This window comes from Brassica napus, chromosome C8, assembly GCF_020379485.1.
Source record: "Brassica napus cultivar Da-Ae chromosome C8, Da-Ae, whole genome shotgun sequence".
Taxonomy (NCBI): domain Eukaryota; kingdom Viridiplantae; phylum Streptophyta; class Magnoliopsida; order Brassicales; family Brassicaceae; genus Brassica; species Brassica napus.
The window spans coordinates 46855619-46874513 of record NC_063451.1 but is presented as its reverse complement, the minus strand read 5'-3'; the positions used below and the strand labels follow the sequence as shown (position 1 = coordinate 46874513).

At 33.2% G+C, this 18895-nt stretch overlaps 6 protein-coding genes across 6 annotated transcripts; all 6 read left to right on the top strand.

Moving 5' to 3' along the window:
• Nucleotides 1-812: 812 nt before the first annotated feature.
• Nucleotides 813-2647, top strand: LOC125592039. Its single transcript, XM_048767037.1, has 5 exons — nucleotides 813-1076; nucleotides 1174-1413; nucleotides 1516-2175; nucleotides 2223-2480; nucleotides 2636-2647. The coding sequence occupies exons 1-5, from the start codon at nucleotides 813-815 to the stop codon at nucleotides 2645-2647; spliced, it is 1434 nt and encodes a 477-aa protein (XP_048622994.1).
• Nucleotides 2648-3405: 758 nt separating this feature from the next.
• Nucleotides 3406-5292, top strand: LOC106413715 (ribosomal RNA processing protein 36 homolog). The gene is made up of 10 exons (XM_013854462.3): nucleotides 3406-3518; nucleotides 3596-3721; nucleotides 3809-4008; nucleotides 4104-4170; nucleotides 4249-4301; nucleotides 4398-4452; nucleotides 4531-4605; nucleotides 4696-4816; nucleotides 4931-4977; nucleotides 5056-5292. The coding sequence occupies exons 2-10, from the start codon at nucleotides 3614-3616 to the stop codon at nucleotides 5149-5151; spliced, it is 822 nt and encodes a 273-aa protein (XP_013709916.1). The 5' UTR covers nucleotides 3406-3518; nucleotides 3596-3613; the 3' UTR covers nucleotides 5152-5292.
• A 946-nt stretch (nucleotides 5293-6238) lies between these two features.
• Nucleotides 6239-6707, top strand: LOC106413618 (thionin-like protein 1). Its single transcript, XM_013854357.3, has 2 exons — nucleotides 6239-6518; nucleotides 6643-6707. Exons 1-2 carry the CDS (start codon nucleotides 6239-6241, stop codon nucleotides 6705-6707), a joined length of 345 nt encoding a protein of 114 aa, XP_013709811.2.
• Nucleotides 6708-9691: 2984 nt separating this feature from the next.
• LOC106414825 (thionin-like protein 1) lies at nucleotides 9692-10164 on the top strand. The gene is made up of 2 exons (XM_013855408.3): nucleotides 9692-9971; nucleotides 10100-10164. Exons 1-2 carry the CDS (start codon nucleotides 9692-9694, stop codon nucleotides 10162-10164), a joined length of 345 nt encoding a protein of 114 aa, XP_013710862.2.
• A 2785-nt stretch (nucleotides 10165-12949) lies between these two features.
• Nucleotides 12950-13438, top strand: LOC106414924 (thionin-like protein 1). The gene is made up of 2 exons (XM_013855507.3): nucleotides 12950-13244; nucleotides 13374-13438. Exons 1-2 carry the CDS (start codon nucleotides 12950-12952, stop codon nucleotides 13436-13438), a joined length of 360 nt encoding a protein of 119 aa, XP_013710961.1.
• A 3224-nt stretch (nucleotides 13439-16662) lies between these two features.
• Nucleotides 16663-18123, top strand: LOC106414861 (thionin-like protein 2). Its single transcript, XM_022707834.2, has 2 exons — nucleotides 16663-17420; nucleotides 17618-18123. Exons 1-2 carry the CDS (start codon nucleotides 17084-17086, stop codon nucleotides 17677-17679), a joined length of 399 nt encoding a protein of 132 aa, XP_022563555.1. The 5' UTR covers nucleotides 16663-17083; the 3' UTR covers nucleotides 17680-18123.
• Nucleotides 18124-18895: the final 772 nt, after the last annotated feature.

Genomic DNA, 18895 nt, shown 5'->3' with positions numbered 1-18895 from the left:
TATTTATACACAAAAATGTGAAATAAATATGTAAGCAAGATACTATAGTCTATATATAAAGTGTTCAGACAAGAAAACATGTCGGCCAATAAAGAATTAAGGTTTCGTGCTGTCTCGTGAGTGTCACATGCGCGTAACCTTCGTCTCTCTTTTTAATTATTTTTCTCTCCCTATTCAAATTTGTCTTAAGCAATATTTAGGTGAACAAGTTTAGTATGCAATTATAGCCAATCATTTGTAAATCACGTGTGTATCACTATTCCCTAATATTTTACCGAATTCATTACAAGTAACCATGTTTCTGGATTACTGTTTTATAAGATATCAAACGGTAATAAATAATTTAATATCGCGTGTCACGTACGCGCCCCCAAATCGGCAAAAAAAAAGGCGAAACTTAAATTTCAAGCTTCAGATTCTCGTCGTCGATCTAACCTTACTGGAGTCGTCGCCGGCGCCGTCTGGTTTCTTACAAGACAGACCTCTCTCCTTCTACGGCTACCTGCTCCACCCCTTCCTCTTTCACGAACGTTGACAGAGATGAATTGCAGAGTTCTGAAACTGGGCCGAAGTCCTCTGACGTAGTCGCTGGTGTCGAATCCGACCTGCAACATGCTTCCTCTCCGGATCCTCGCTGGCCATATCTTGGAAGATGGTCAGCCAATCAAAAACCTGCCTCTCCAACGTTACCGCTTTCGTCGGTGAAAGAATCAGAAGTATATGCTCCCTCTGCAACTTTCGCTAATCCTTCTGCAACAACAGACCCACCTCCTGCATTTGTAAGAAAAAACCCTCCTCCTGCTTTTGAAATCATGGACACTCCTCCTGCTTCCGTAACCATCGACCTCCCGCCTGCCTCTGCGCCTCTCATTGATGGACTCATTGATGTTAATGAGGTAGTACTACCACTGGTACCTACTGGTCTCGATGAAGTTTCTCAAAAAGGTGACCTCGACGAGGAACCCGCAAAAGAAACAGTCTTCGTTCGTTCTATGGGAGCGTGGTCAAAACCACTCCTCTTTACCCCTCCACCTACTCCTCCTGAACCTGCTACTCCTAAGCTCGGTGTCTCAGAGGTAGTAAAAATCCAAATAGCTTCCTTCTGGCCTTCAATAAGTGAAGCTATCAATGGTCACAAGCATAAGAAGGAGCAGTTGACGTATCCTGCAACAGAAAAAAATGCCTCCTCCTGCTCTCAAAGCTGATGGTAGTCTTCGATTTCCATGGGCTGCTCGCATGAACCAATCCTCGAGAAACCTTTTTCGTGCTACTGAACCGACGTATCGACTTGATGGAACTCCTGAGGTGACAATTCCTTCTAAAGTTCTTAAACTAGGGCCTGAGAATAAGGAAGAATACGTTGTAGGACAATTCCATAGGTGTTCCAACCCGCCTGGAGGTCTTATTCATGCTGTCTTAAATAGATTATGGGGACGAGAATGTAAGATATCTTGCCGGAAATTAGGAGAGTCGTCGTTTTTGTTCCATATTCCTCATGAAAATACTCGCAAATAGGTTATTCAACGTGGCGTGTGGCATGTGGATGATTGTCTCCTATTTGTGGCCCCTTGGAGTCCTGTAAACTCTTTTAAAACCCCTGAGATTTCTACATTACCGGTGTGGGTAACCCTTAAGAATATTCCTGATTCATGTTTCTCTAGATTAGGTATCAGCCACATAGCATCAGGTTTGGGAGAGCCAATGCTTACGCATAAGCCTCGTCTAGATCCAACAAATATGGAGGAAGCTAAAATTTTAGTTGAGGTTGAATTAGATAAACCGTTCCCGAAGCTAATTGCGCTTGATGACAAACAAGACAATATCTACTTGGTAGATGTGGAGTATTCTTGGATTCCTAGCGCTTGTGAAAGATGCGGAGCACTTGGCCATAAAGAGAAGAGGTGTTTACTTCCTCCTAAGCCACTTGGATCTGCTGCTGTTATAAAAGAAAATCATGATACCAATGAAGAGATCCCAACGGTGGATATAGTTCTGTTGTTGCAAAACACCCCTAGTACACATGTCAACCACTTGGAGCCAAACTCACAATCACCTTCTGCCCATAGAGTACATGAGACTCCAAAAAACTCTTCTGTTACTGCTCATCCCGAGGATGCAACTTCTGATCCGATCACACATTCGCATAGGTACACTCCACCTCTTGCTCAAAGTTGGGTACTACTTTGCCTATGTTAGCAGCCACAACCGCTGCGCCCTCTCAGTTACAAATTATGAAAGAAATTCCATCACAAGTTAACATTTTGGAAGTCTCTCACGCTTCTGAAAATGAGCAACCCATTGGTCGTCACTCGCCTATCACTCAAAACCATCATCATTTCCACATGGAGCCGGAGAGTCCTCTCGCTTATGGGAAAGAGACTGGTGTAGATGTGGTTGGAGAAACTTCTAGTTATAACCTAACTAGAGGAGGAAGACCAATAAAACCAACTCAAAAGTTTCAAGATATGGAATGGACAAATGTTAGTGGAAGGGGTAAAAAAGGTCGACGCGGCCGAGGGAACCATTTCCACTAGTTCTTGTCTTTCTTTTTCATTCCTATTAGGATGCATTAGTGGATCCTCCTCTCGGGTTTTGCTTTTTGCTTTAACTCTTTTCTTGTTGCAAACTTTATCAGACTTATGAGTGAAAACTCATACTTGTATTACTTATGCATTTTAATATGAAAGCTGTTTACAAAAAAAAAAGAAAAAAAAAAAGATATCAAACGGTATTACTATGAGATCGTCTGGACGAGGCAGACTCTCCGCTGACGGGGAAATCCATACATCTTCAGAGAAGATTTTCAACTGCTCTTAAAATTTATAGGATGGATTCTTCAACGTTAATTTCAACTTTTTTTCCATGCTTTCGAAAGCGGTCTCTAAGATTACAAATAAAGGTTTTCTATGGATTTATTTTTCTCTTAGCCACTTTTATCCTTCATTATATCTTAGTTATGCTAGCTTATCAACTTACCGTGTCGAGTATCCTTCCGATTAACAATCGATCTAGTCCACGTTAGAAAAAATTCCGACCGGGTCGCGACCAAGTCGACTTTTGATAATATCTTCAATTTTGAGCTGTTGAATTTAGGTAGTTCTTGTAAATCTCCCGATACCAAAAAAAAAAGAAAAATTCTTTGGAGATTATGGAGTTGATTATGGTGTTATAGTTTACTGTAGAGAACCAAAAATATGTTAAAAGCCAACAAATATTCAACCAATCAAATTTTCATTTGCTTTTTTCTTCTTTCTTAAAACCCATAGCCAGATCCGGCCCGTTATCTTCTAATATCTCTAAACTATCAAGTTACCTGTAGTAAACCGAATGGTACACTGTTCTAACCGTTTAAATCCGGTTCGATTTGTGATAGAACCGAATCCGAAATTGAATCAAATAAAAAACCCTAATTTGATTTTAATTCTATTCACAGTTGTTTTGTTATTTTCATTACTCCCTCGCTCCTCGACTTGTTGCGCCGTTCTCGTTTATCGTCTTACAGATTCTCTGTGTTCAAAGTAAGTTTATTAGTTTTGGTTTTCGATTACATTCCATGATTAAGAAGCTGGTGTTAATTTTATTTCCGTGTGTTTAGGTTTTCACGTGATTGACAATGAAGGGAGGTAGTAAGTTTGAACCGAGCTCGAGTAAGATTGTTTTTGACGACAGTGAAGATGATGAAGATGAGCAGTCGTTATCGTCTATGTCTTCTTCAGATGAGGTCTGTCGGAAGCTCTTACAGTATTGCTTTGTTTGTTGATTTTATAATTTTTGAACAGTTTTTTTTTTCTTTTTAATTGGGAATTAGGAAGAAGAAGAAGAAGAAGAGAAAGGGAAAGAGTTGACATTGGAGGAGATACATAGACTGCGTGCTGATGGGTCTCGTCCTCGTCCTGCTGTTCCCGTGAAGCCATCGTTCTCTCAAGTTAAGAAGAACACTGGTCGTGCTGCAGACAAGAACATAAAGTTCTCCGAGGCCAAGAAACCTGCTCGTGCAAACAAGAACAGGTAACTTACTCATTGTTTGGTAGTTTCTCTTGTTTTCTTTTCCGTTGGTTTGATTGTCTTTTAATCTTTGTTTGTTTCATTCGTGATGTAAATAGACCAATGGAGTTAAGTTCTAAAAGACCAGTGAGTCGTTTTAGAGAGGTTATTCAAGCTCCAAAGAAGGTACCAATAATAAGTTCTGAGTATTGAGAAACTGTTTCTTTGAATCTTCTCCTCAAGAGTTTCTTTACTTGCGTCCAGGTGGTTCGTGATCCTCGTTTTGACTCATTGGCTGGAAGCGTTGATCATGAGGGGTATCTATCTTTCTCTTGTGAAACATGAAAGTAGTTTTATAGGTTGATCATTGTTCTTGTTTGAGGTGAAGCTAAGTTTTGTGTTATCTTTTGTAGGTTCAGGAAGAGATACAGTTTCTTTTTCGAGGAGAAACTTCCTGTAGAAAGAGAGGTATTTTGATTGATGACGCTAAATGCTGATATTAAAAGTTTTTCCAATTTCTCACGAAGCCATTTGTTATGTGAACAGGAACTGAAAAAGAAGCTAAAGAAAACAAAGAATCCAGAAGACGTCGAAGAACTCAAGGACCAGTTAACTTATGTTGTAAGTGGTCCTTTGTTTTTTTGCCCCTCCTCTTGTCCAGCTGCTGGTTAATCTCTAATCATATGTTTCTTTGGCTTTGCAATACCTCAGGAGAAACTGTTGAAGTACGATCCGTCAACAAACAGCAAAGGAAAGTCAATACTAACAGAGCACAAAAAGAAAGAAAGAGAAGCTGCAAAGATGGGCAAAAAGCCTTACTATCTCAAACAATGTATGTTCTTAGTTTTCTAATCCAAAACTCCCGAGTTTGCGTTGAAAACATTTAGCAGTTTCGAGTTTTTATTTGCCAACAGTTTACTGATTCGTTTTCTTTTATCTTATGCAGCTGAGATCCGAAAGCAAGAACTCATCGAGAAGTACAACAGTCTCAAGGTATGTAAAATCAGTTTTGACTCCAAAGTTTTGAAACTTTATAATCACACTGAATCACTTTTTTGATGGACAATCCAGGAATCTGGGAAGCTTTCATCGTTTCTTGACAAACGGAGGAAGAAGAACGCAACAAAGGATCATAGGTACATGCCATATCGTCGAGCCGATGCCTGAGAGCAATAGAGAGAGGGACAGTATTGCTTTCAGACTTATTTTTTACGTTTGGTTCATGAAGGGCTTTGTGATGAGAATTGAAATCCAAATGTAGCTTTACCTTTTTTTTTGTTTGCTTAATTGAAAGCCATATCACGTACTGATGCTCAAATATTGTGGGTATTTTACGGGTATTGAAATTATAGACTTGTCGGTTCGGGTATTGTAAAATATTTGGGTATATTTTGGATCCGGGTCGGTTCGGGTATTTAGGATCCGAAATAGACCTGAAATACCCAAACTGGACCCAAAAACTCTAAAAATACCCGACGAATCGCAAAAATACCCAAAAATTTATTCAAAATCAGATCCGAAAACCCAAAACATACCCGAATTTTACCTGTATATCCAAATTATATTTTCTAAAAATCTAAAATTTCACCAAAAACTTACAATTATACCCGAAAATCCAAACCCGAAACTTTTAAAAAAATCCGAAATACCAAAAATATACCCAATCACCCAAATATACATAGTATTTACAATTATTTGCGGGTACTTCGGGTACCCGAACGGGTCTCGGGTAGGACCCGGACCCGAACCTAGACCCGCGAGTCCGAAAAAAGAAGACCCAATAGGTACTTAGCATGAACCCGGACCCGGACCCGAACCTGTATTTTCGGGTCGGTTCCGGTTCGGATCTTCGGGTCCGGGTAAAATGCCCAGGCCTAATATGTATCATTTTAGGATGAGCGTATAGATAGATAGATATCTAAAAAATTTATACGTTCTCTTTATCATATCTTTCAACCACAAACATACTAATATTAGGAATATCTAGATTCTGGATGTAAGAAGAAAAAAAAATCCTTATAGATCTAAATGAATGAATGAAAAAGATTCCTAAATGAATGAAATTATATTTAGTAACCTACTATCCCATCACAGCTAGCAAAATCAAAACTAATTTGTTACGGAATCTGAATGTTAATTATAACATCCCTATATAAAGAAGACCTAGTAACCTGGTTACACAAACCAACATTCATAATTAACAAACAATTTCCATCAGCTTTTATATCCTCAAGAAAACATGGACAGCAAAAGAATGGCTATGTTGGTGGTGATGATGTTGGTGATGGGGAACATTTTGTTTGAGGCAGAGGGTATGGCTTTTACAGATTGTTATAAAGGCTGTTTTGTGATGTGTGCTGCATCTTCTAGCGGATTCAAGAAACTGTTCTGTCCTTTCTCGTGTATCAAGGCCTGTAAACAGCCTACACCTTCTTCTGAGGCAACTCTAAATGAAATTGACCAGACTGATTATTTTTGTAAACTCGGATGTGCCACTGATCGTTGTGCTTCATCCTCCTCGATCCATGATAAGGGTATGTTTTCATGTATAATACAGTTTAATCATGTGGAACTAGGGATATTAAGTAGTGATGTCCTAAAATGTTTGGAGTCTAATTAACTTTCTTATGGGTTTTATTGTTTTTTTGATATGGGCAGATCATGCAGAGAAAGTTTCAGTATGTGTGGATTCATGCTCAGATATATGCTCCCGCAAGAACTAAAACACAAATTAGTTTGTTATTGTATACTTCCATGAAAAATCAATGTCTAAATTAAAAGATTCGAGCCTGTTGTGTCGATTAAATTCTTAAATCCAAGTGATAACTGATTTTTTGATTTGATATATCTTGTGTTACAAGCAAGTAAATTGACAAAAAAAAACATTGATGTCTAAAATAATAAGGAAAAGGAAGTTTAATAATAGTTTTTGTTTAGTCAAAAAAAAGTTTTGTAGATTATCCAATGTGTTTCACGTTTCCATCAAATTGTGTTGCAATATATGTATATATATTCGATCGCCCATTTTACTATATATGAATCATAACGAATTACTATATAGCCCGACCGGGAATAATTATCATCGTCAACTATTTGCATTTTCGTTATAGAGAAAAATCTTATGATTATCTGTGTCACCAATTGAAAAAATGGAACCCATGCATCTCCCAAGAGACTACACATTTCGTAAGACTAAACACTGTAAATCATGTATATCTTCAAAGTATGTTACATGCATCTCCTAATTGCGATACCTGCTCATCTCAAATTAGTTGTGTTTAGGTTAGGGCCTACTCAACATTGTTACGAACCATTATCACAAACTTGAATCTTTTAGAGTTAAAAAAATATACATATAAAATATATCTAAACTTTTTAATGGAAATAAAATCTTCCATGGTTTAAAAGTCAGACAACTTTACATATAATATGAAAATTCTTATTATCTTATTAAATATGAACACTATTACTATTAATTTTTATTTATGTATAAATTAGATCTTACATGAACAAATATTACTAGAAATTTTATTAAATATATGGAAATCCACATATATATAGTTATGTTTCTTCTTAATATTTTTTTTTTGTTTTTTCATACCTTAGTTGCAATAATGAATTTATTCGTCATGTAAATTCATGTTTTTTTTGGATTTTAATTAAAATTATACTTAACATGACGTACAAACCAATTTTAATAACCTATATACGGCGAGAATGTTAAAAAATGAAATTCTCATTCTTAATTGACGAAAATATTAATCACCTATATATCGTTGTTGATTAAAAATATAAATAAATATTAAAAATATCATATTTATACTTTTAAAAAGTAAGCAAATAATCAAAATAAATAAATATATAAAATCTGTTTGTTTAAAAAATATCTACCAAATAATTCACATTTAATTTTGAAAAACTAAAAATATGTTATAGCTTGCGAAAAACATAAAATATTATATTATATTATATTAAAATTTAAAATGATTTGTATCTGTGAATTCGCGGATAACTTACAATTATACGCATAACATGTGCCTATTGATTTTACCCTTTATTTTATCGCTCAAAATTCTTCAAGTTATGTAGATTTCATGTAATGTAGAGCATAAACCGATTTGCTTATGGTTTCTTTATATGTACTCTATCATGATAACGCATATTGTCTTGTTGTCTCATAGATATCTCTGTAGTGACCACTGACCAACGAAGAATTTATAATCAACCTTAATAAATGGGAAACTCGATCTCTTGTGAAACATGAAAGTAGTTATAGTTTGCTCATTGCTCTTGTTTGAGGTGAAACTTAGTTTTGAGTATCTTTTATAGGTTCAGGAAGCGATACAGTTTCTTTTTCGAGGAGAAACTTCTTGTAGAAAGAGAGGTATTGATTGATTGATGATGCTAAATGCTGATATAAAAAGTTCTTGCCAGTTTTCAGTTTCTCACGAGGCCTCTTCTTTTGTAAACAGGAACTGAAAAAGAAGCTAAAGGAAAATCAATACTAACAGAGCACAAAAAGAAAGAAAGAGAAGCTGCAAAAATGGGCAAAAAGCCTTACTATCTCAAACAATGTATGTTCTTAGTTTTCTACTCAAAAGTCCCTGTGTTTGCGTACTTTCAAGTTTTTTTTTTTCTGAGTTGTATTCTTTCATCTTGTGCAGCTGAGATCCGAAAGCAAGAACTCAACGAAGAGTACAACAGTCTCAAGGTATGTAAATCAGTTTTGACCCTAAAGTCTTAAAACTTTATAATCACTGAATCACTTTATGATGTATAATACAGGAATCTGGGAAGCTTTCATTGTTTCTTGACAAACGGAGGAAGAAGAATGCTACGAAGGATCATAGGTACATGCCCTATCGTGGAGCCGATACCTCAGAGCAATAGAGAGAGAGAGATACAATATTTCTTTTAGACTGAATGTTTACGTTGGTTCATTAGGGGGTTTGTGGCACTCTTTGTGATGAGAATTGAAATCCAAATGTACTTGTTTTTTGTTTGCTTAATTGAAGCCATATTAAGTACTGATGTTACTTCGACTTTGTTGTGGTTCTCTCCAGACACACGAAAGAACCACATAGTTAAGAGTAATCAATATTTGGACCAAAAGTCTACCTTGATTTCAATACAATAAAATTTGCAAACATATTTTAGAAAAAAATGGAGTATAAGTATCATCTTAGGTGATATTGTTAGTTTAATTGCAGAGTTTGAGTTGATCCGTTTCAGGTGGATCACTCCGGGGAAAAACAAAGATGCTGATGCCTTAGCAAAGCAAGCTTTGTTACTTGAAACTATTGTAATGAACTCCAGCTTAGGGATCTTTAAAGTTTGAATGAAAGTTTGTGTTACAAAAAAAAGTATAATTTTAGGAGATGAACGTATATGTATCTTAAAATTTTATACGTTTTCTCTTTATCATATCTTTCAACCACAGGTAATATTAGGAATATCTACATTCTGGATGTAAGAAGAAAAAAATCCTTATAGATTCAAAATGAATGAATGAAATTATATTTAATCACTTACTATCCCACAGCAGCTAGCAAAATCAAAACTGATTTGTTACGGAATCTGAAAATGTTAATTATAACATCCCTTTATAAAGAAGACCTAGTAACCTGGTTACACAAACCAACATTCATAATTAACAAACAATTTCCATCAGCTTTTATATCCTCAAGAAAACATGGACAGCAAAAGAATGGCTTTGTTGGTGGTGATGATGTTGGTGATGGGGAACATTTTGTTTGAGGCAGAGGGTATGGCTTTTATAGATTGTTATAAAGGCTGTTTTGTGATGTGTGCTGCATCTTCTAACGCATTCAAGAAACTGTTCTGTCCTTTCTCGTGTATCAAGGACTGTAAACAGCCTACTACACCTTCTGAGGCAAATCTGAATGACATTGACCACACTGATTATTTTTGTAATCTCGGATGTGCCACTGATCGTTGTGCTTCATCCTCCTCGATCCATGATAAGGGTAAGTTTTCATGTATAATACAGTTTAATCATGTGGATGGATATTAAGTAGTGATGTACTAAAGTGTTTGGAGTCTAATTAACTTTCTTATGGATTTTTTTGTTTTTTGTTTTGTTTGATATGGGCAGATCACGCAGAGAAAGTTTCAGTATGTGTGGATTCATGCTCAGATATATGCTCCCGCAAGAACTAACACACAGATTAGTTTGTTATTGTATACTTCCATGAAAAAATCAATGTCTAAATTAAAAGATTTGAGCCTGTTGTATCAATTAAATTCTTAAATCCAAATGATAACTGATTTCTTGATTTGATATATCTTGTGTTACAAGCAAGTAAATTGACAAAAAAAAAAAACCATTGATGTCTAAAATAATAAGGAAAAGGAAGTTTAATAATAGTTTTTGTCTGGTCAAAAAAAAAGTTTTGTAGATTATCCAAAGTGTTTCACGTTTCCATCTAATTGGGTTGCAATATATATTCGATCGCCCATTTTACTATATATGAATCATAGCGAATTACTATATATAGCCCGATCAGGAATAATTATTATTGTTAACTATTTGCATTTTCGTTATAGAGAAAAATCTTATGATTATCTGTGTCACCAATTGACAAAATGGAACCCATGTATGATGCATCTCCCAAGAGACTACACATTTGTAAGACTAAACACTGTAAATCATGTATATCTTCTAAGTATTTTACATGCATCTCCTAATTGCGAGGCCTGCTCACCTCAAATTAGTCGTGTTTTGGTTAGGGCCTATTCAACATTGTCACGAACCATTAACAAAAACTTGAATCTTTTAGAATTAAAAAAATATAAATATAAATTATACCTAAACATTTTAATGGAAATAAAATCTTCCATGGTTTAAAACTCAGACAACTTTACATATAATATGAAATTCTTATTATCTTATTAAATATGAACAATATTACTATTAATTTTTATTTATGTATAAATTAGATCTTACATGAAAAAATATTACTAGAAATTTTATTAAATATATGGAAATCCACATATATATATAGAGTAGTTATGTTCCCTTCTTAATAATTTTGTTTTTTTATACTTTAGTTGCAATTATGAATTTATTCTTCATGTAAATTCATGTCTTTTGGATTTTAATTAAAAAATTATACTAAAACATGACATACAAACCAATTTTTATCACCTATATATGTTAAAAATGAAATTCTCTTAATTGACGAAAATATTAATCACCTATATATGGTTGTTGATAAAAAAATATTAAAAACATTGTATTTGTACTTTTAAAAAGTAAGCAAATAATTAAAAAAACAAAATATATAAAATCTGTTTGTTTAAAAAATATCTACCAAATAATTCAGATTTAATTTTGAAAAACTAAAAAATATATTACAGCCTGCCAAAAAAATAAAAGTATTATATTATATTATATTAAAATTATTTGTATCTCCAAATTCGCAGATAACCTGGTTACAATTATATGCATAACATGTGCCCATTGATTTTACCTTTTATTTTCTCACTCAAAATTCTTCAAGTTATGTAGATTTCATGTAATGTAGAGCATAAACCGATTTGCTTATGGTTTCTTTATCTGTACTCTATCATGATAACCCATATTGTCTTGTTGCCATAGATATCTCTGTAGTGACCACTGACCAACGAAGAATTTATAATAAACCTTAATAAATGGGAAACTCGATCTCTTGTGAAACATGGAAGTAGTTATAGTTTGCTCATTGCTCTTGTTTGAGGTGAAGCTTAGTTTTGAGTATCTTTTATAGGTTCAGGAAGCGATACAGTTTCTTTTTCAAGCAGAAACTTCCTGTAGAAAGAGAGGTATTGATTGATTGATGATGCTAAATGCTGATATAAAAAGTTCTTGCCAGTTTTCAGTTTCTCACGAGGCCTCTTGTTTTGTAAACTGGAACTGAAAAAGAAGCTAAAGGAAAGTCAATACTAACAGAGCAGAAAAAGAAAGAAAGAGAAGCTGCAAAGATGGGCAAAAAGCCTTACTATCTCAAACAATGTATGTTCTTAGTTTTCTACTCAAAAATCACTGTGTTTGCGTACTTTCAAGTTTTGTTTGCTGAATTGTTTTCTTACATCTTGTGCAGCTGAGATCCGAGAGCAAGAACTCATCTAAAAGTAAAACAGTCTCAAGGTGTGTAAATCAGTTGTGACCCTAAAGTCTTAAAACTTTATAATCACTGAATCACTTTATGATGTACAATACAGGAATCTGGGAAGCTTTCATCGTTTCGTGACAAACGGAGGAAGAAGAACGCAACGAAGGATCATAGGTACATGCCCTATCGTCGAGCCGACGTCTCAGAGCAATAGAGAGAGACAATATTGGTTTCGGACTGAATGTTTACGTTGGTTCATTAAAGTGTTTATGGCACGCGTTTTGATGAGAATTGAAATCCAAATGTAGCTCTACCTTTTTTTGTTTGCTTAATTGAAAGCCATATCAAGTACTGTTGTTACTTAGACTTTGTTGTGGTTCTCTGCAGACACACGAAAGAACCACATACTATAACTAAGAGTAATCAATATATTTGGACCAAAAGTCTACCATGATTTTACTACAATTATTAAATACAGTAAACATTGCAAACATATTTTAGAAAAAAAATATGTTTTCTTGTATCATTTTAGAATGAACGGTATATATATCTTAAAATTTTATACGTTTCCTCTTTATCATATCTTTCAACCACAAACATACTAATATTAGGAATATCTAGATTCTAGATGTAAGAAGAAAAAAAATCCTTATAGATCTAAATGAATGAATGAAATTATATTTAGTAACCTACTATCCCATCACAGCTAGCAAAATCAAAACTAATTTGTTACGGAATCTGAATGTTAATTATAACATCCCTATATAAAGAAGACCTAGTAACCTGGTTACACAAACCAACATTCATAATTAACAAACAATTTCCATCAGCTTTTATATCCTCAAGAAAACATGGACAGCAAAAGAATGGCTATGTTGGTGGTGATGATGTTGGTGATGGGGAACATTTTGTTTGAGGCAGAGGGTATGGCTTTTACAGATTGTTATAAAGGCTGTTTTGTGATGTGTGCTGCATCTTCTAGCGGATTCAAGAAACTGTTTTGTCCTTTCTCGTGTATCAAGGCCTGTAAACAGCCTACACCTTCTTCTGAGGCAACTCTAAATGAAATTGACCAGACTGATTATTTTTGTAAACTCGGATGTGCCACTGATCGTTGTGCTTCATCCTCCTCGATCCATGATAAGGGTATGTTTTCATGTATAATACAGTTTAATCATGTGGATCTAAGGATATTAAGTAGTGATGTCCTAAAATGTTTGGAGTCTAATTAACTTTCTTATGGGTTTTACTGTGTGTTTTTTTTTATATGGGCAGATCATGCAGAGAAAGTTTCAGTATGTGTGGATTCATGCTCAGATATATGCTCCCGCAGGAACTAAAACACAAATTAGTTTGTTATTGTATACTTCCATGAAAAATCAATGTCTAAATTAAAAGATTCGAGCCTGTTGTATCGATTAAATTCTTAAATCCAAATGATAACTGATTTATTGATTTGATATATCTTGTGTTAGAAGCAATTAAATTGACAAAAAAATTATTGATCTGAAACAGAGAGTCTAAAATAATACTGAAAAGGAAGTTTAATAATAGTTTTCTTTTTGGTCTAAAAAATGTTTTGTAGATTATCCAATGTGTGTCACGTTCCCATCTAATTATATATGAACCATAACGAATTACTATATAGCCCGACCGGGAATAATTATTATCATTAACTATCTTATGATTATCTGTGTCACTAATTGACAAAATGGAACCCATGCAGGGCGTGACTGACTATAGGCTGATCAAGCACATGTTTGGGGTCCTAATGTGTATAAGTAGTTTAAGGACCAATTTTTTTAACAAAATGTGGTTAGTTCTACTGGTATTTGTCTAATTCTTTCCTACAAAAGGTTAGGGGTTCAATTCTTTGCCCCATAAATTTTAATGTTTTTCCATTGATAAGTAATTGAAAGGCCAAAAATATATTTTGTGCTTGGAGACCCAAAAAAAATCAGGCACGGCCCTCAACCCATGTCACATTTCGTAAGACTAAACACTGTAAATCATGTATATCTTAGGTTACATGCATCTCCTAATTGCCAGACCTGCTCACCTCAAATTAGTCGTGTTTTGGTTAGGGCCTTAGGCCTATTCAACATGTCACGAACCACTGAACAAAAAATTGAGTCTTTTATAATAAAAAATATACATATAAAATATATCTAAACTTTTTACTATTTTTTAACTTTAATGTAAAATATATAAAATTCGATGTTTCTAATTATCACGATACGGTAAACAAGAAGTTGAATCCGGACGACACACTTCGTGTCCGTTGTTAACCGGCACTACCGTTGGCGTATAATATCTGAATGCAAAAGACACTGAAAACATAATTATCCATTTGTATATACACTCAGATTAACAAAAACGGACGTATATCCGAATCAGAAATACATAGAAGAAAATAATTATCCATCAAGTATCGTATCACCATACGATAGTATACCATGATTTCTCGTTCACTATGACAACTAATACAGAAAAAGATTCCGCAATTTATTTATAAATAACCAACACTACCAAAAACAATTTTTCACAATAAAAATAACTTGATCAACTTTACAATAAAAACAAATGGAAAGCAAAAAGATGGCAATGTTGATGGTAATAGTGACACTAGTGGGAAGCCTTCTGGACAAGACAAATGCTCAATCTAGTCATTTTAGTGTTTGTTACTCAGATTGTCTTGTGGTGTGTAAATCTCATACTACATTTCCAAAATCTGTTTTGTGTCCATTCACATGTCTCATGACATGTCTTGTTCCTACTTTACCATCTCCTTCTCCTTCTCCTTCTCCTTCATCTGATACTATTCCAACAAACAAAATCGATGATACGGAATACTTTTGCAAACTTGGTTGTGCTACTCATCATTGCGTGTCTCTTTCTTCTTTCCAAAATCCGAGTAAGCTTTTTTTTTGCATTTCATATTTGTTCGAATAGTAAAATATAATCATTTGTACGTGTCAATTGTAAGAATAAGGTATAGTGGTAAATCTCGCATGGTTTAGTAAGATATTTTTAGTGATAATTGCATGCATATTCACTTTGCTAGATACAAATTTTACCTGACTGCGGCTGTAGATTACTTTGATTAATGTGAGTTTCAATTTTACTGGATTTAGATTATAGAAACAGATAAAGCGTTTTTATTTGTGAAAAGTATATTAATGTTGATATAGGATCCAATAATTTGTATCCCAATCACTTTACTACTTTTTTTATTATCATTGTAGTAGTTTGAATATTTTTAAAAAATCTATTTTAGCCATAGTATAAGTATTTCAAGAAAAGTTTATATGTATTTCTGGTTTTTGATGTTGTTGTGTTGGGGACAGATGTGGAGAACGTTGCAAACTGTGTGGATTCATGCTCAGACAAGTGCTCTTAGGAGAAGAGAAACGAAATCTATTATTATCATCGTTTTAACGAAACCGAGTTATTCATTTGTATTGATGCTATATAAAAACCAAACAAATAAGTGAATAAAACTGTGAACACAAAATTATATTTAATTTTAAAATTGTCTTTTTTGTCTATTAATAGTGATCTCATATAGGCTTCAGCGTTCAGATACCCGGTCGGGTTCAGATCAGATATTTTAGATTTTCGGGTATTTCGATATAGGGGTCTAGAATCCGTTCGGATATTTTTACATATCGGGTCGGGTTCGGGTATTTTTAGTTCGTGTTTGGATATTTTGGATCAGGTTCGGATATTTTATTTAAAAAGAAAAAATCAAATTCCTCACTACTCAAGTTTCTTCTACTTAAAATTTTACAATTAACTTAAACTGATTTTTAAAAAATTAATAAGTTGAACGATTAATAGGTTCGGAAGCAAAATTTTAAAAATAGAAAAACACTAATCTAGTTGTGGTTTTGAGAATTTAAATGCAACTTTGTTAATGCATGAAACAAAAAAACTTGACATGCATTTTAAGTGCATAGCAAATTATTTTGTCCACAACTATATGTATATTATATGATTTTAAACCATGTATAACATCAATATAAATATATTGAATAAAATAAGAGAATTAAACTAAAAATATAAAGTTAAATATACATATGTTCGGTTATCTTCAGATACCCGTTCGAGTTCGGATATTACCCGTTGGAGTTCGGATATTCAATCTCTCCTTAACTCAATATAGTTGTTGGGCATTTTAATCCATTTTCGGAATCCAAAGAACTATACATATTAACTACAAAAAATTTAGAGACTGAGGCGAATGTTTTATTATCTCAATATGCTCAAAACTGGTCTTGAACCCTGGTCTAGAAATTATATTACTTTTTGGGCAGAAATTTGAGCAAATAAGTTATAACGGTCGTATGCTAAATTTTAAGAAGGTTTCATGATTTTAAATCCCAATATTTGATTACATATATATAATTGCTATTTAAAATCTGCATTTCATAATATTGAATGCATGCACATTAGTTATAATTCATTTTTATGAGGTTGTATGAAAAATGGTAACAAAATATATCTTGATATTGTTCTATTAAGAAATTAGATGGACACATATGCATATTCCAGGAACAACATATTGTTTTATTCTTGTGTTATTATCGGGTCGTTACTTTCTAATTGACTGAATTTAAACGCAGTAGAATACTGACAATCAATGAAAGTATTTCTTTCATAGTATTACTGATTCATACATCAAAGCAAGAAAAACAGTAAATTCATGTACTTAAGTAAATATATCTGAAAACAACTTGCACATGCAAACTTATACCTCATAAACGGAATGATATAATCACCCAATCAGAAAATAAAATAAAATTAAAGACATGTTAACTATTACAGAAGATTATTTCTTTCTTTTCTGTCACCAGCTTATACAGATGGTTCCACAATCCTTATATAAACAAACATTAACAATAGACATTAACAACATCCACGATTAACAAACAAGTTTCATCGAATCTTATAATCATCTCTTCAAACCAAAAAAAAGAAAGAGAATGGAAAGCAAAAGAATGACCATAATGTTCATTACACTAATGATAGTGATGATAATTGGGAACTTTGTGGTTCAAGCAGAAGCTCAAGCGCAAACTTATCCTTTTAGAAGCTGTTTCCCGGGTTGTATTGTGAGTTGTGCCATCGAGAAGAAGTTTCCAACTGGTTTGATGTGTCCATTCACTTGCTTCATGACTTGTCTTCCTCCTCCAACATCAAATACTCCTTCTCCTACGTCACAAATGATTTTGGCAAACGAAATCGATCATACTGATTATTTCTGTAAACTTGGTTGTGCTAGTCATCGTTGTCTTGCTCTTTCTTCTCTCCAAAATCCAAGTAAGTTTTTGTCTTTTCTTTTAAAAGAGTTATATTGTTTGGTTAACACAAATAACATTTTCTTTCTTGATTATATGAAAACATCTTATTAGTAATAATCATATATATGTAGATGTAGAACACATAGTATCTGCTATTACAGATCTTAATTGAATATTTTTTCACTGATGGTTTCTTGTTGATTCTGGAATAAACAGATGTAGACAAAGTTGTGGATTGTGTGGATTCATGTTCAAACAGGTGCTCCGGCAAGAACTAGAAGAGACTTTATTAAATGTTCTTGTTAAGATAAAAAAGTTCACTGTCTGAGTATCAAAATATATGAGTTAGTGTAGTTTGTAAAACTACAATATTCAATCCAAATAAATATGTATTTCCACATTGAAATTATTTGTGTTACAAGCAAATCAATAGATGAAAATACTGAAAAAATGATAAAAAGAGAGGATGTTTGAAATTATTGGGCCAATTTATATAATTGTAATATATAATGAATACTTCCCTCTACTGTATGCAATAGAATCTATCGACAAGAATAACAATATATCTTTTCTTGTCGAGTATGTACTCATCTACGTAAATCTCAGATCCCGATTACAAATGGTAACTTGCAGTGGAAACTGTAATGTTGGCTCTTATATAGGATCCAATAATTTGCATTCCAGTCAGTTTCTACAACTTTGATGCAATTTATACAGCAGTTGCCAATATGACAATTACATTTCACAAACATTAATTGATTTTTATTTCAATGGATAATATATGTATATATACATATAATATATATATATATATATATATATATATTTTTTTTTGTATTTGATGTGTTTCTTTTCTTTTGTTACAAGCAAATAAGTGAGTAAAACTGTGAACCCAAAATTATATTCAGTTGTAAAATAATAAATAGTTATCTATGAGTAGTTGTCTCAAGCATATAATTTTATTTTGGTTCAATATAAGCAAATAAGTTTTTTGGCTAAAAAAATTAAGCAAATAAACTATAACAGCAGCATACTAAATTTTAAGAACATGTGATAATTTTTACATTTAAACTTGAATATAGATACATATATCTTCAGCACAAGTGACAAGTTTTAATTTAAAACATGTATGGCATAATATGGTATGCATGCATGTAAATCATTATTTATTTTATGAGAGATTGTATGGAATATATATAACAAAATATAATATATCTTCACATATTTTAAGTAAAAATTAGACGGTTACTAATGTAAACGACTGAATTTAAATTTAATAAAATATATGACCATCAACGAAAGTATATTTTTCATACACATTACTACATATTTTTTTTGAAAACACTATTATACAGATGCATGAGACATCAAAACAAGAAAAAAAAAAGATTCATGTATTTAAGTAGGCGTATATCTAAAACAGTTTGCACATATTTATGTTAATGAATTTAGCTCACAAACGGACAAAAATATAATAACCAAATGGGAAAAAAT